We start from the raw sequence: 16,888 nt of genomic DNA on the forward strand, positions 1-16,888 counted from the left end.
TTAATCTCAGGAAGATGATGCTTAATCACAGGCGTTCATCATGACCTTTTTTCATAGTATTTTTATTTTTATATAGCGGCTCGGACATTACCCCATCCCAAATCTCTAACGATAGTGCTTACTATTAAGATCACTTCAACGGGTCCAAAAATGAAGGTCATAGATAGGTGCCATAGGTCCTTGTGCCAATTGCCCGAGGATTCTCACTCAGGTCACAGTTCACCATGGAGGGACCTGACCTCTGTCATGATGTGCTAACATCATGTCGTAGATATGTTATGAGACCTTGGCTCTGTTCAGATGATGTGGTGGAAGGAAACATTAAACTTTCTCATAAAGTAAAACTGAGGTGGATTTGTATGTCAAGACTTGGCTACATAATCCCAGTCTAGTCTCTTTTCTCTTCTCACGGTGTAGGGAAATCAAAGCCCACATTTGCCCTTGATCCATAGCCTGAGCTTTCAGTCTTCTCTCTTAACACATTTTCCAGTTTGCAATGTGATGGTGCACCTGTAATCTTCCTGTTGTTTATCAGATGTCCAAACTTACTCTTCCTATGCGTCTGTAACTTTTGCCACAGCTGTTTTGAACATGCCCTCTTCTCCTCCATCCTCCCCCGGGCTTTTCCCAGTCCTCAGTCACAGAAGTGTTCTATAAAGTGGGTCATGGACAACATTCCATCCACACACTGGTAGTAACTGCCAATCCTGGCTTCAAGCAGGGAGCCAAGACAGTGCTTAGCTCCCAGAACAGGGTGTCATGTCCCCAGAGGCTGCCAGCACGTCATCTGAGCCTCCTTAGACCTGCCAGAATTCAGGGTCATTGCTGTCCCTTGGCTCTGACTGCTCTAGGGTCCCCATGAGCATTTTGAGTCCTGTCTCACGACTTGAGCATCATATGTCCTCTTCCCCCCTACCCCCCAAAAAACCATGTTTGTACTTCCTTATACTCATTTTGATAAATAGTATACTGGTTGCTACACCTTTGGATTCCTCCCCTGAGTCTACCATCCTTTGATCAGTTTGTTTGTCTGTGCAAGTTTGAATTTTAGATCTAGTTTCCACATATGAAAGCAAGCAAGCTCCATTAGTGTTTCTGAGCCTGAATTACTTCACTTTTGAGCATCATTTGTGTGTGTGTGTGTGTGTGTGTGTGTGTGTGTGTGTGTGTGTGTGTGTGTGTGCTGGTCCTGGGGCTTGAACTCAGGGCCTGGCTGAGCTATCCCTGAATTTTTTGCTCAGGGTTAGCATGCTACCATTTGAGCCATAGCTCCACTTCCAGGTTTCATGGTAGTTCATTGGAGGTCAGTCTCATCAACGTTCCTTCCAGGGTTGGCTTCAATCCACAATCCTCTGGTCTCAGCCTCCTGAGTAGCTAGGATTACAGGCATGCGCACCACCAGCACCTGGCTCTTCTGTACCATTTTTATTGATCCTTCAATATCCTCCTGAGCCCCTTGCCTGGGTGCAGTGTGTCCAAGGAGGCTCATCTTCACCAGGAACATGTTAGGACGGAGGGAAGTGGGAGGAGTCAAGGGAACACAAGTCAGACATTGCTCTTCCCACTCAGAAACACACCTGTTCCCTGACAATGGAGGAGATTTGCTGGTTCTCCTCACATGCAGATGCTCAGATGCACATGTGTTCACAGTGGAGGGAAATGTTGTACTGCCTCTCCTGGGATTTCTGCGCAAGGATGAATGCAGAGCTGGTCGGGGGAGAGGTTCTGTGGTGCCATCTCAGATGTTGGCCAAATGCTCTACAATAAAGGATATGCTTTCCTACGTGTATTAGTTTTGAACAACTGACAACAATTCTTTACTTGTGTTTTCAAATGACCTTTAAACAGCTGCATAAAGGCAGTTCAGTTCCACTTAGCAGTTGATGAGTTCAGCGCATCTTGATCCATGCCGCCCTTTCCATCCTTCTCCCCCATCTCCAACCCCACCATCCCCTCACGTTACCTTGTTCCATTTTTACCTAGAACAACTTTAATTCACAGAGATAATCGGGCACCACGTCAGCTATACTGGACACACTAGCAAACACACTAACCGGTGGACCTATGTATGACCCGATTTTTATAAAGCCAAGTGCTGTTGAAGGGCTAAATGGTAATGGTGAATCTTTCCCATTTTGGTTTTGAATAACATCTTCTCCCCCCCTCCCTTAGTTTCTCTCAAACAAGTGGGTGTTAGTAGGATACGGTGTATTTGAGTGAAATAAGTAGTTGTCTGACAGGCCAAAGTAAACCTCTTCACATAAATGTGTTTATGCAGATACCCGGGTCCCCACCCAGGGTGTACAACACCTGCGTACACCCACATACATGCACACATAGACACCAGAGGCCCTCTGATTCTAAGCAACCATCCTAATCTTTATCCTTTAAATGTGATTATTATTATTATCATTATTATTACTTTAGGTAATTCTGGGAATTCTACTTCCTCCTTCAATTCTCAGCTTGGAGTTCAAGAACAAAGATGACATGCCTTATATGACTCAGGCCCAAGAAATCCACCTCCAGGAGAAGGAACCAGAAGAACCAGAGAAGCCCACCAAGGAAAAAGAAGAAGAAGACATGGAACTGACAGTAAGCAAAGACTGTTCCGTTGTTTTCCCTGGGCAGACTTCCTAACTCACTTTTCCTGTTGACAGGGCTAAGTAAGTCTTGAGGTCAGACCACTGTTCGGAACAGTTTCCCAGCGGGTTTAATCATGTGGGTTCTTGTACCTTCTGGGAGAAGTGTGTCAGCAGAGAACAGTCCTGTGTATGCACACACACACACACACACACACACACACACACGTACAAAACAAAATGGGCCCAATTATCTGTGAAACCCTTCAGCTAGTCAGTGGTACAGACAAGCCAATGGAATCCAAAACAATGGCTCCTAAATTTTCCAGGCAGGCCAACTAGCTGATAGCGCAGCCTTCGCACAAGAGAAGGAAAAGGAGATCCGAGATCTGGGAAAAGCAGTCGGCTTTTCTGCTCTGGAACTGTTTTTGCTAGTCAGAAGCTCTGCTTGCATCTGTCTTCGGGGTCAGGCTCACAAAAACAGGGCACTAATTGAATTTTTGAGGTCTGTGTGGGAAGCTTTTATTAGCTTTTCCTGGGGTAATTATAGAACATGGGTGCTTTGTTCTGCAGAAGGAAGGGGACAGCTGCTCGTCGATCGGACAGCTTCCCACAATCCCCAGCCTAAGCAGCGTGACTGCCACTGGATGATGTCCAAAGGCTAAATATATCCCGTACGACCAAAGGGACAAACAAGCCTTCCTATCTTGGGAGATATCAAGCGGCAGCTTCCTAAGGACTGTCTGCTGCGCCTTGCCCTCTCCACCGCCCTGGACAGTGGCCGCAGTAGTAATGTCCCAGAAGGAACTGGGAGAGGAGAAAATGAAAATTGGTTTTTGCTCAGGTGACAAAGGCCTTTGCCTTGATTCGCCTGGTGAGACCAACCTGGGAATTATTCTTCCTCCAGGTACAAAATAATGCCTTTCTAGCCGGCCATCCCTACAGGTTGATTTACAGACACAACCCTTGAGTCAAGGGGGGAAAGGCCAACTTTCGTTTCAGTTTCTGATCTTTATAGAAATCTGTTACAGGCCCCTGATCACTTCTCTGTTAACATCAGGAACTTCTTTTCCTAAAGATTTTTGCCATCATTGTGGCCTCTGAACCCCTCCTTAGAGGAGAAAGAATATTTTAAGTATGGGTAGAAACGTAGATTCCAATAATACTGAATCTTTATTGAGTATTGCAGCACAAGAGTAGAGGGTGAGCTCTGGAGTCAGCAATTCTCTGCCAATTTCCCGATCACTGCCTGACGTTAAGCACGATATCATACCCTCTAGAGTAGGAATAATAATTTTGTCTGCCTCACCAGTGATTGTGCTCTTTTTCTTGTTATTATTTGTGTGTGTACGTGTGTGTGTGTGTGTGTGTGTGTGTGTGTGTGTGTGAGTGAGTGAGTGTTAGTACTAGGGCTTGAACTCAGGGCCTAGGTGCTGACTCTTAGCTTTTCTGCTCAAGACTAGTGCTGTACCACTTGAGTCACAGCTCTGTTCCACTTCTGACTTGTTGGTGATTCATTGGACATATGAGTCACATGGCTCTCCTGCCCAAGCTGGCTTCAAACTTTGATCTTCAGATCCCAGCCTCCTGAGAAGCTAGGATTATAGGCATGAGCCACCAGTGTCCAACAGTTGGTTGGGCTTTAAAGTGCACATGTAAACCACCAAGACCGGAATGGTCACACACTGATAAATATTCACTAATAATTTTTAGACTTGCTCATAGAACCCTCATACTGGATACAAGAGGAAGGCAGTATTATTATCAGCATTTAACACACAAGGAAGTTAGAACTGAGAGATTAAACTGTCCAGTTTTACTCAGATTATTGGCGAAGCTGTGAGTAGGCGTACAGATTTCCATTGGCAACTCTGTTAGCCAATAGTTAATGGACTGGGAGAATGTCTTCTCATCATGCATGGAAATGTGCAGCAAGTTTGGCTTATGACCTAGTCTTTTAAAAAAAAATCCAAGTGATTCTCAATCCTCTTAGGTCAAGGATGGCGTGGCCTTAACATTTGGACATACAGCCCAGGAAGGCAGCCAGGAGCTGAATCTGAGTTCTCCATGGTTCTCCAGAGCTCTGTAGTTCTGACCTTTCAAGAAACCACAAGAGAAGATCTCTCTCTAGTCCAAGAGCCAAGGTTCTTGTCAAAGAATGGAGCTGGCCCTGCTCTCTGAGAACTTAAGTAGGGACGGGACAATGACAGAACGGCCTGAACTTATTCTATCCAGGCAGAGACTACAAAAAGGAGAGGAAGGAAGGGACTTGTGGACTGAAGGCTCGGGGTAGGACAGTGATTGTCTTGAAAGAAGAGCTTGCTGACCCTGGAGAATTCTATCCTTGCCTGGGCTCTAGTTGGTAGCTAACCCAGACAGAATTGGTGAGAGCAGTTTGTTGACACCTCGTTCCCTTCATAGGATTGATACTTGATCTGATCCTCTCTTGGAATCGGACATCCTTTGGCCCTTCCAAAAATATCAGCCTCCGCTTGCTTCATCTCTATAGCCCCGAGAAGCTTAGCTTACCTCAAAGGATCTTTCTCCACTCTGACATCTGTGTCAAAGGTTTTCAAGTCCAGACTGTGACATTCAATTTCTGCTGTAAGTCATGTCAGAAGGAATATTTGACAATGGGGAAAAGAAATCAACAAATTCAGCAAATTTGGTTACTAAGGCTAGACTTAATATAATGCAAAAGAGCTTTACTAAAGCCCAGGAAAGATGGGCATTTTATAATGCATCTACTTCAGAATGGAGGTGAATAATAAAGAAAACACAAGCTTTAATGATGCATTCACATTTTGTCCATATGACCAAGTAAGTGCAAAGTTCCACTGTGCATTTTATCGAATAAAGTCCCAACATGCTTAGCACCTCAGAGCAGCTTACAGCTCTGCTATCGGCTTATAGCCACTGTCCCGAGAGGTTACCCCAAGATGTGACCCTAAAGATGCTTAAAAATTTCCAACCTGAGCCGGGCACCAGTGGCCTGCACCTGTAATCCTAGCTAATCAGGAAGCTGAGATCTAAGGATGGTGGTTCTAAGCCAGCCTGGACAGGAAAAGCCACCAGAAGTGGTGCTGTGGTTCAAAGTGCTAGAACGTAAGCCTTGAGCGGACAAAGCTCAGGGACAGCACCCAAGACCCAAGTTCAAGCTCCGTAACTGAAAAACAAAAGCAAAGACAAAAACAACAAATATCTCCCACCTAACTTTCCAGTTATCTCATTCTATTTCCAAATGGATCACCTAGCAAGCATAGGAATAGAAAGTAGTACAATTATCTTATATAAATGTGTAAATTCTAAAAGGAAAAGTATAATGTGTCTTGAGGTCAGTGATTCAAGATTATAGAATCCTATTTGGGCCTATTACGCTATGTCTTCATGAAAATTGGCTCTGCTTAGTGATAAATAAATGAGTTTAGATAAGCCTGATCTATTCTTGAACTGAAGGTAATTTTCTAGCCAGTGTCTCCAGAGAAATACAAGCTGCTTTTTCAAAAAATAAAAACACTTAATGATGAAAGCTAAGTCATTCGTGATGGTCAGATATTTGAATGAAGTTGTTCAAATCACCTCACTTCCTATTTGAAGTGGTCGTTATTTGAGGCAATGATTGAAGTCATTGGAAGTAATATTTGTATATTTTGGATAGGATGGCTTGAAAATGGAATCATGTACTATTGCTGATCTCTGTCCTCATCTTTAGTACAAACTTAAATTAATTAGATCCATCAGCTCAAGCATTCTATCCCCAATCCTTGTCAGCCCTAATAAGCTACAATGTCTTACCCTGTTTTTCACATTTAATAAAAATCTCATTGTTCATCATTGTGGAACTAACCTGATCTTGGCACAATACCAAAGAATCAGTAGCCAATCCATTATCAATAATAGCAACGTCTTTTGTCTTTGGTGGAAGATCCTACCTAGGTTATTGAAGCTGGTCTGAGATTACTTTGAAGATGAGTTAAGTGAGAAGCTATTAAGTGATTTTCAAACAAACTCTATGGCAGAAGCTCTTATTAGTTCTGTTTTACTGATAAAGACAGTCTCAGACATGTTAAAACAACTTTCCCAAGGAGTCACCTATTCCCCTTTGGATGGACTAGCCTGGAATTCTTCATTATTAGACTCTTCAGCCATCTCTGGGGTATTCTGTCACTTGCTGTTCCAATAAATGTGTCTGCCCAGGTTCTTTATCTATTCTTTTCTTTGCAATATTAAATTATTATTCTAGATGTCACAGAGATGTTGTGGAAAAGGGCATAAGTCCATTCTTTTGTTCATTTTTGTTTTGTTTCTTGAGATAGAGTTCTCCCTAGGTAGCTCAGACTGGCTCAGAATTTATGGTTCAACCTCTCAAGTGCTGATATTATAGGCATACACTACCATGCCTGGCAATAGTTGTGTCCTTAAGAAGATCTCCAGCACCTTGGAGACAAGGACCTCAGCAGGTTAAGCCTGTCAACTGGTCTTAGGTCCTATGAACTCTTGGGGTCCACGAGCAGCCTTTCTTCATCTGTAAAATGGACGCAGAGTCCTGATTCCATGGTATCGGTTCTCTCCCACTCTAGGCAATGTTGGGACGAAACAGTGGGGAATCATCCAGGAAGAAAGATGAAGAAGAAGTTCAGAGCCGGCACCGGTTAATCCCCCTGGGCAGAAAAATCTATGAATTCTACAACGCACCCATCGTCAAGTTCTGGTTCTACACTGTAAGCGTCTTTCCTCTGCTCTTTCCTAAGTGACAGCCATAGGGGCCAGCAGCTACTGCGCATGCACCTGTGGGGGTGTCTCTGCAATCTATGTATCACAGGTGCAGGAATCAAGGCCCCATGACCTTGCTTTCCCGACAGCTTTACAAGATTATCTCTGGACTTCGTTGGGCAGCTCTCACAGGCTACCTTTCTCCTCTTTAGAGAAAACGAAGGCCATGGTACATGTGAGAATGAATAGAAATAGACGTGAGAGGAGTATGAATGTAGTCTAGTAGGAAAACAAACATCCGTCTACAGCATGCTTCCCTGTTCTGGACAGGTCAGATGCATAGTTTAACTGTGACTCTGGGCTTGGGCCAGGATTACGCAGAGTGTAGAAGTCGCACCAGCACAAAACAGCAGCGTATGTGTGCAATTCCTCCCGACCTGATAGCTCCATCAGACGCATTTTTCTTACTCAGACACATGGAATAACATTCAATTCCAAGCAATAGCTCCTCACAGCACCCTATAATCCTGGCAAGAACTTGTTCAGTGTGTGCACTCTACAAACACTTCCTGCCTACAAATCCAGGGGCTGAATTGGCCTTTGATGTGGGAGAAAGGGCTGGACTGCTGGCTTTCCATTTCTCCCTTTCAATGACTCTTTTTTTTACCTTTAAGGTAAATCCTGGTCCAGGACATGTCTGATTCTCTCCAACCAGTGGATCTGGATCAGATGAAGGCTAGTGCAATTAGCAGTCACTGGAATCAGCAACAAGACAACCTAGCTCTGACCCCAAGATGATTTAGGTGACTATAGGAGGTACTTTTTGATGTGGTTAATGCTGAGCTTGAAATCAGGGCTTCACAATCCAGCACTATTGATGTTTTAGGCAGGTAAATTTTTTTTGGTAGGGTGTTTAGCGGATGCCTATAGTACTCACCAGCCTCTAAGGATGACAATCAGCACATCTCCAGATGTTACCACTAATTCCCCAGTGGGAGAAAATTGCCACCAATTGAAAACAATTTAAAGGAGGAGCTCTTTTTTTTTTCTTCAAAAGATAGTCTTCAAAAAGATCACTAAGATGTAAATTTTACATTTAGTTTCATTGAAAGTAAAATTTTCAAATGTATTAATGTTATTTTTTTGAAGTCGGCAAAAGTCATTGCTAGTTCTACATGTTCTTCAGCTCTACATCACTTTTATCCTGTAGAAAACAGCACAGTGATAGAAAGCAAGGGGTCTTCAGAGAGACAGAAAGGCGGGAAGGCCATTCATACGACTTGTGCCATTTTGTCCAGCCTCTCCTTAAGATGATACAATGTCAGTAGTTGCTCTGTAGGGTCTCATGAATATTCAATATGCAAAGTATAATGGCGTTGTAACTATGTAACTATGCTTATTCCTCAATCACATTGCCTAAAGATAGGTAATCGGTGTTGTATTTTATCTATCCTTCACAAAGATAATAGTGTCATGTATTAAGCACCTACAGTGTTTGAGGTTCTTTCTCCTTCTTCTTGCTCCTCTTCCTCCTCCTTCTCCCCCTACTCCTCCCCATCTTCTTTTCCCTCCTCTTCTTCCTCCTCTTCCTCCTGCTCTTCCTCTCCTCTTCCTCTTCTTCTTCCTCTTCTTTTCCTCCTCCTCTTCCTCTTTCTCTTCCTCCTCTCCTCCTCTTTGTTCTTCCTTTCTTCCCCTTCTTTTACTTTTTGCTTCTGATGTTGTGTTTGTTTGAAACAGGATCTCACTATTGTAGCCCGGCCTAACCTCAAACTTGCAATCCTCCTGTCTCAGGCTCCTGAGAGCTGGTATAATAGTTGTACACTACCATACCTAGTTCCAGAGGCTTTCTAAATGTCGTGTGTATTATCATTTTTTCATCCATATCTGTTCTTCCTCTTACATTATGCTGCCTACCCCTAGGTCAGAATTTGGCAAAGAATGATCTGCAGTCCAAATCCATGCCTGCTGTTGTGGCCTGCAAGCTCACAATCCTTTTTGATGTTTTTATTATTTACTTTTCAGTGCTGACAATAGAACCCAAGGCTGGGTGGCATGCTAGGCAACTACTCTACCACTGAACTATATTCCCAGCGTCTATCTTTCACATTCCAAAATAAATAGGTCCAAAGCACTATTGTGTGAGACCTAAAATGTATGTGGAATTCAAATTGCAATGTTTATAAATAAAGACCTATTGGAACATAGACAAACTCACTCTACCCATAGCCTGGCTGCTCTGGTGCTAATGATCAAGTTGGCTACTGGCCTGAAAAGGTTTACAGGCTAACCCTCTGGAGCTTTGCAGAAGAAAATGGCAGATGCAGAAATGAAAAAAAAAAGTCCCTACAGGTAACTGTGCCAAGGATCTGATATGAACAGAGTCCTCTCCCTCGGTAACTCTGCCAGGGATCTGATATGAACAGTCCTCTCCCAAGGTAACCGTGCCAAGGATCTGATATGAACAGAGTCCTCTCCTTCACTCCTTCCAAACCATCTGTTTTCCTTTCTTAATCCCTGTTCGGTATTACAGCAACTTAGTTCCTTGATTCGGTTGGTGCACATTTACCCACCTACAGTTGTCATCCACAAGGACTTTGACAGCAGACTGCCCAGACCATTGCTTCTCAGCCTTGATTCCACAATAGAATCACCTGGAGCAGTGGGAATGATCGTGTCTTTGTTTGCCCATTGTTCTCCCTGCATAGCCTAGACTGGCCTTGTGCAACAATCCTGTGACCTTGGCCTCATACCTGCTGAGATTCCAAGCACCCATTGCCACATCCAGCCTCTGAAACACTGTAAGAAACAAAAACAAAACCGGGACACCTGGACTGCATGCCCAGGGGCTTTGAGCTCACTGGACTGGCAGAGCCTGGGTATCAGGATCTTTCAGAACACCCCTGCGTGATTTTCATAAGCATCTAGGCTTAGAACCATTGCCCCAGGCCAGAAATTAGAGTTCTAAAACCCCCTGAGGTGGGGGGAGAGTTGTGTTAGGGTTACGTGTGGAGACTTCTGTGGTAGGGGAGAGGGCTGTAGAGAGAGAATGACAGGGGGTAAGGTGGGGAAGGAGAGAAGCAACCAGGAAGAGATGGGATTTCAAGGCAGATAGAGACAGAATATGGGAATATACTGGGAGAGTTTTTCCCTGCAGGATTCCTGCCTTTATAGTTTGCTAAACAGCACTCACGGGGGCTGCAGGGAACTGCCAGCGTGATGTGATGGGAAACGAAAGCGTGTGAGCCAAACGACATTTTGAACTAATTTTTTAAGCGGTAACCCACCTGACTGTAAGAAAACCTTCCCGAGAGGTTGTTTTGATTTGTTAATGATACTGAAGAGGAAGAGGGAAGGGAACTTCTAGGCATGGATTAACCAGACCGTCCTGGGGTGGGGGTGAAGCAGCGTGCGCTCAGCTGAGCCTCAGCAGCTGCATAATTTACTCTCTGTCCTCTTTTGCCCTGTTTTTGCATGTGATGGCATTTAACTCCAACACAGTTGCAACTTTCAAGAGAAGAGAGAAGGAAGGGGATGTAACTCAGTGGTAGAGCACTTGCCTAGCATGTATGAGGCCTTGGGCTCAATTCCCAAACACAAAGAAAAAGTGGAGAGAAGTGGAAGAATTAAGTACCATAGTTTTGTCTGCAAGGATGCTGTCAATGTCATACAGCATCCAAGATAGCCTTTGACTGATATTAAAAATCTAACTAGACGCTGTGAGCGTATGCCTGTAATCCCAGCTACTCAGGAGGCTGAGATCTGAGGATCTGGGAGTGGATGATCTGTGGCTTGAATGGTAGAATGCTAGCCTTGAGTGCAAAAGCTCAGGGACAGAACCCTGAGATCAAGCCTCAGGACCAAAAATAAAAACAGAAAAAATATATAAATAAAAAGCAGAGAGAGGGAGGTGCTATAAAGCAGCATCGATACAGTTCCCTCTGTACCTGACAGCCCGGCCAAAGCTTCTTCCGCCCTTCCACGCCTCCACAGCCCCACCGGTCAGCGATTCTCCAGAATGCTCAAGCTCTCTGTCCTATTACCCACGTGGTGTCCTGTGCTTTGCCACATGGCCCCCCGGAAGCCTACAGGAGACTGTATTCCTGCTCTGCATTCCTGCCGATGGCCCCCGAGGGCAGTTTGAGTGCCTTGCTCAACTTGAGGCGCTGCCCGGAGAGGACTCTGCGTGAGGTTTCTGGTGCAAGAGCCCCGCCAGTGCTCCACTTCCCTCAGATGAGGGACAGGTGCCAAATCCCATCCCTGAGGAGCTTTTCCCATCATTCCACACTGCAGCCAGTCTCATCAGGATTCAACCCCCAGGTGCTACAGCTCATGAAGATTCCAGCCCACACTAGGCCACCGCAGGCCACAGAGAGCCAGGCCTTTGTTTTCATTGTTTCATCCCCTCTCTCTCTTTCTCTCTCCCTCCCTCTCTCCCTCCCTCTCTCTTTTTCTCTCTCTTTCCCTCTCTCTTCCCCTCCCTCTGTCTTTTTCTCTCTCTTTCTCTCTCCCTCTCTCTCCCTCCCTCTTTCTCTTTCTCTCCCACCTCCTCTCTCTTTCTCTTTCCCTCTCTCTCTTTCTTTCCCTCTCTTTCTCTCCCTCCCTCCCTCTCTCTATGTCTCTCTCCCTCTCTCTTCCTCTCTCCCTCCCTCTCTCCTTTTTTCCCTCCCTCTTTCCTTCTTTCTCTCCCTCTCCCTGTTTCTCTCTCCCTCTCCCTCTCCCCCTCTTCCTCCCTCTCTACCTCTCTCTCCCTGTCTCTCTCTCCCTCTCCCCCCTCCCTCACTCCCTCCCCCCCTCCCTTCCTCCCCCACCCCCTTTTGTTTCAAAGAAGCAAAAATCAAAAACCAGTACTCCAACTTGGTTAGAGCAGTCTGGTCTTACAATGAAAACTAGGTAAAACCTTCCCCCAGAGCACCAAGAAGCTAAGGATTTTTATGGTAGGAGAAGAAAAAATGAGGTAGGAGAGCAGTGAAGAATTGAGATAAAACCTGGACTGTTTTCATGTCTGATCAATCTATACGTGTTAGCTATGTCTCCCTGTCCTCCTCACGGACATTTAATCTGCTTGATATTCAGATAAAAATCTACGGTATGGCCTCAGCCGGTCGGCTCAGGTCGAAGCCTGCACACCAGCAGCTCTGAGCTTGCCTTTTTTTTTTTAAGCCAGGAGACACAAAAATCTGGGCAATTGCAAAACAAAATCAGGAACGATGGTACACAAGGAACAAAGTACTGACCGATGAGACTCTCCACATAGGCCCCAGAGACAACTGTAAGGGTCAAAAGGGAAAATTGCATGTTAAATTATCTCAAATATGATGGGGTTTTTTCCCCTATTTGAACTTGGATGGTTTGAAGCTTTGTGTATAAATTCCCTGTCTCCTCTATTGACCTTGTTCTGTTGTGCTGTGTGCTGGCCCTGCCTGAGGCTAGGCATTCCCCCGGCCTCTGCAACCTGAGTTCCATATTGTATTTCTTTACAGCTGGCCTATATTGGATACCTGATGCTCTTCAACTATATCGTGTTAGTGAAAATGGAGCGCTGGCCTTCCACTCAGGAATGGATTGTCATTTCTTATATTTTCACCCTGGGAATCGAAAAAATGAGAGAGGTAAATGCTTCCTAAAAGAACATGTAGAAGGAAGAGGGTAGATTGTTGTTTTTGTGGATGGGGATGCTTGGGATCCAAATTAAGCCAGAATCAACTTTCCCTAACTCTGCTAAGCGTTGTGTCTTTCCTGTTTGACAGGCCCAGAGAGGCTTCACAGGTGAGTTACACTATTTTCTACTCACGTAGCTTTTGCCCCAAGACATCCTCTACTTGTCTTCCACATCATTTACACCTCTCTTTACTCGTCCCAATAAACATGACGTTTTAAATGTTTGCTATTTTTAACTCCTTAATTCGGAGTCTCTTTGGACACAGTCCACCAAGACCAGTATCGTTTCTCCAAATTGTGTTTTAGCAGCTCCAGGGCAAGGGCTCTGCTGTCATTTCTCAATTGAATTTATTCTCTGGTTGATTCCTTCTCCACATTAACCATGTACCTGCTAGGCACCAGTCATTCCACCGGCACCAAGGATCACCAAAACAAAAGCAAAAGCAAAACGCTGATCCTTCAGGGTGAGGTTGTGGAAGTCCCTCATTTAGTCCTTCATCTTTCTGACCTAAAAGAAGGCATCCTCATGACAGTCTAATATGATTTGTCTGAAATCAAAGCTATCCTTTAAGACAATAGAAAAGGCTACATACTGCGTTGCTCTAGCTATATAGCATTCAGGGAAAGGCAAAAAGTATGGAGATGGCAAAAAAGATCCATGATTACCAGATCTCAATCAGGGGTTGAGATGAATATAAGGAGATCACAGGGGGTGTTTGGGACATGAAAACATTCTGTATGATACGACGCCGCAGATACATTTGTCTAAACCCATAGGAAGTTCAACACCAAGAGTGACAGCCAAGGAAAGCTAGAAATTCTGATGGAAGAAGTTGATAATCAGGTGATGCCGGTGTCGAAGGACAGAGGGGACTATGGGAAATCTCTTTAGTAACTTCCTCTCAACTTTGTTGCAATTCTAAAATGGCTCTAGAAAAACAACAATAAAATAGTTAATTTAAAGAGAGAGAGAGAGAGAGAGAGAGAAAGCTGATCCTATCTGTGCTCTTCAGATGACAAGAGCTTCCAAAGTGAGTGGGATTAAACGAGGATCCACAAGAGGGCTCTGTTAGATTGCTCCACACCTGCCACCAACTCCTATTTCACCAGAGGAAGGAGTCAGGGAAGGCAGACTTGGGAAGCCGTGCTGACTTCTCTCCTTCTTCCCTGCAACTGCAATGAGCAGAAAAGGCCGTTTTTGCTTGTGTGTGTGCTTCTTTGTTTTGAGGAAAGGCTCCAGGCACGTCCACTGCCGCGCTAAGAGCTCGAGAACAAGGAAAAGGAAAATTCCCACAAACCCGCTTCATCACGGAGACGAAAGGGTCAAGGGTCCCTGCCTTCTTGAAAACCACCTCTCTAGAATGTTCCACAGAGAACTATAGGCAAAAAGATCTTCCCAAAGGCTGGGATTATCTGTGAGATGCCATTGTATAAGGATCGTTGAAAACAGCAAAAATCTGACAAAAACTCTTCTCTCCACTCAGGTCGCTTTCTTTGGGGTTTCTTGAACCTGGAGCTACCTTCACAAGCATGTTTCCCATCCTGAGAACTTAGGAATATACTAGTCTACTTTTTTTTCCTTTCTTATTGTTTAGGGAATAGTATCCAGGGTCTTGCACATACTAAATGAGCACACACACACACACACACACACACACACACACACACACACACCTATTCTTATTTTATAAAAGACTGGATTAAATAACACACGAACAAAAGTGCTGGAATGGATTTGGATATTCCCACCCGTTGTCCACCCCCAGGATCTTCCCATTCACAGTGCTTTCGGCTTCTTCGCCGGAGCTGTGGATTTTCCTGCCTGTCCACTACCAAACAGTCATAAATGTGCTTGGGTCTTTGTGTTGCTGCCTGAGCCCCGAGCCTGCTCCTCCTGGAGGCCCTCTCCTCGTGCGGGGCAGTGCCAGCTGGTGCGCTCGCCTAGACACATACTCCTTCCCCATGATAAGCCGAAGAGGGAAAGACTGGAGCCCAGAGATTGGAGGCTCTCCAGGGACTAGGCTGGAAGAAGACAGGGAGCAGCCTGTACTCCACGGACTGTTCTAGCGGAGGCTGCCAAGCAGGCAGGCCGCCAGGAACCTCCAGGCCTGGCTATCCGTTTCTTCCGAAGCGGTGTGAGTGTGTGTGTGTCATGAGTGGGAAGACAGGACTTGTGAGGCCCAGGGTCAGGAAGAGGTCAGCTGAAACATCCTGGCTTCTGAGGAAGCTGGGGGGGAGAGTGTCACCCACCTTTGTGCCTGACCCTTTCCTCCATGAACTTGTCCCTCTCTCTCTCTCTCCCCCCGTGTCCCTGATCTGAACTCGGTCAGAAGACTGAGAGTGATGGATGCCAGAGGCTCCCGTCTTCCTGCCCCTTCCCAGTCCACACAACGCCCTCAGATGCAAACTCCTGGAACCGTGGAAAAAGTGTGCACACTGCGGTGACTTCCCTGCGTACACAAGGATGGTTTTGTGGGGGGTTTTTACACACTGCCCTCCCATTCCATCACCATCTACTTCTTTGCCTATCATCACCAGAGCCAGCCATGGTAATCCCTTCATAACAGCAATCTCAGCACTGTTTACCAGGCCCGAGGAGACATGATCTCATCCGGGTTTTTCTCCCCCACTGCTCTGTGAGGTCAACAGGGTGGCTGTAAAGCAACTCCACTGTACAGATACGGGAACACGGACTTGGAGGATTCGTGGTTTTTGTGTCTTCCAGTTAGAAAGGAGGGCTCGTTCTGACCCCCGCTGGGTGTCTGGGATTCACGGCTCTTTACCGTCCCCAGGATGCTTTGCAGGATCACAGGATATTAAAGGCAGGTGCCAACGGACTGCTCAAGAGGCGAAGGAGTAGAGAAGGATGCCTGCCCTTCACTCCACTGTCCCCCCAGCTGCTCTCCTTTCCTCTTTTCCTTGACTATTGACACTTCACCCCCAAAAAAAGGTTTTCCATATTTAAAAATTATACTGCAAACCTCTATGGCTAGCAGTTTTAACACAGTCGGAGCAAAGGTTTAGAAAACCATTGTCATCCTTGGAAGAAGAGGGCTTCTCCCACGTAGACAGACATTGATTGATTGATTGATTGATTGATTGCCTAGTTAAGACAGAGCCAGAGGCTAAGAGCCCATCAGATACCATCCACTATGGGGATAGGGTAGGACAGTGGTTCTCAGACTAGTCACCGGAAGGGCCTACTCACTTGCCAGAAAAGCAGATCTTCAGTCCCATCCTAGGACTGCTAAAGGTGGAGTGCAGGGCCCAGGCACCAGAGCTGTGATTTGGATATACAATGATGATTACAAACCCCTGTGTTAGGACTTAGGGAGGGGAAACTATGGAAGATAGAGAGTGGTGCTGCCTAGTAGCTCTTGATATCTTGTTCAACCTTAGCATCCCCCAAACTCCTGTTTTCAGTATTTGAGATCAGCGGGAAGCTGTAGAGTAGACATAAAGATTCAAAGAACTAGCTGCTGATAGCCCTGGTTTTCCTCCCTTTGAGAGGTCTTGAGTGCAAGGAGGATGGGTCATAGCTTGAAGACATGGAACATCAGGATAATCGTTAGAGATCTGTGATCTGTGAAAGTGTCCCAGCTGAACAGGGTCAGTAAGTGGGTCTCCTGGCCTCTCACACCTTGGGGCAGACTATGGTGCAGGGTGGGTGTCACTTCTGATTGTGGTATCTGAACCAGAGTAGAGAGGGAGAGAGAATTCGAGGGATGTGAGGGGAGGCCACAATGCGGATGATAACTTTTCCTCTTTATGCAGAAGAAGCTCAGAAAGCTTATGTATGCACATCTTTTAATTTACCTTAGTTGCTGTGCAGATGTACATTTCCTCATGTGGGATAGCCCTGGTAGGTTTAAGGTAAATAAAGAACTCTACTTTGGCCAGGTGTGGTAATGCACACATGTAATCCCAGCTAGCTA

The 16,888-nt window shown here is 45.4% G+C and overlaps 1 protein-coding gene across 2 annotated transcripts in view; it reads left to right on the forward strand.

Annotated features, from left to right (window-relative positions):
• Trpm3 (transient receptor potential cation channel, subfamily M, member 3) overlaps window positions 1-16,888 on the forward strand; it is a 498,800-nt gene that overhangs the window by 420,023 nt on the left and 61,889 nt on the right. For both annotated transcript variants that reach the window (XM_013018449.1, XM_013018448.1), the window contains exons 18-20: window positions 2,428-2,595; window positions 7,163-7,303; window positions 12,776-12,904. In XM_013018449.1, the coding sequence (XP_012873903.1) occupies window positions 2,428-2,595; window positions 7,163-7,303; window positions 12,776-12,904 (438 nt within the window). The remainder of the gene's footprint in view (window positions 1-2,427; window positions 2,596-7,162; window positions 7,304-12,775; window positions 12,905-16,888) is intronic.

This window comes from Dipodomys ordii, unplaced genomic scaffold (assembly GCF_000151885.1).
Source record: "Dipodomys ordii isolate 6190 unplaced genomic scaffold, Dord_2.0 Scaffold40, whole genome shotgun sequence".
Classification (NCBI taxonomy): Eukaryota; Metazoa; Chordata; class Mammalia; order Rodentia; family Heteromyidae; genus Dipodomys; species Dipodomys ordii.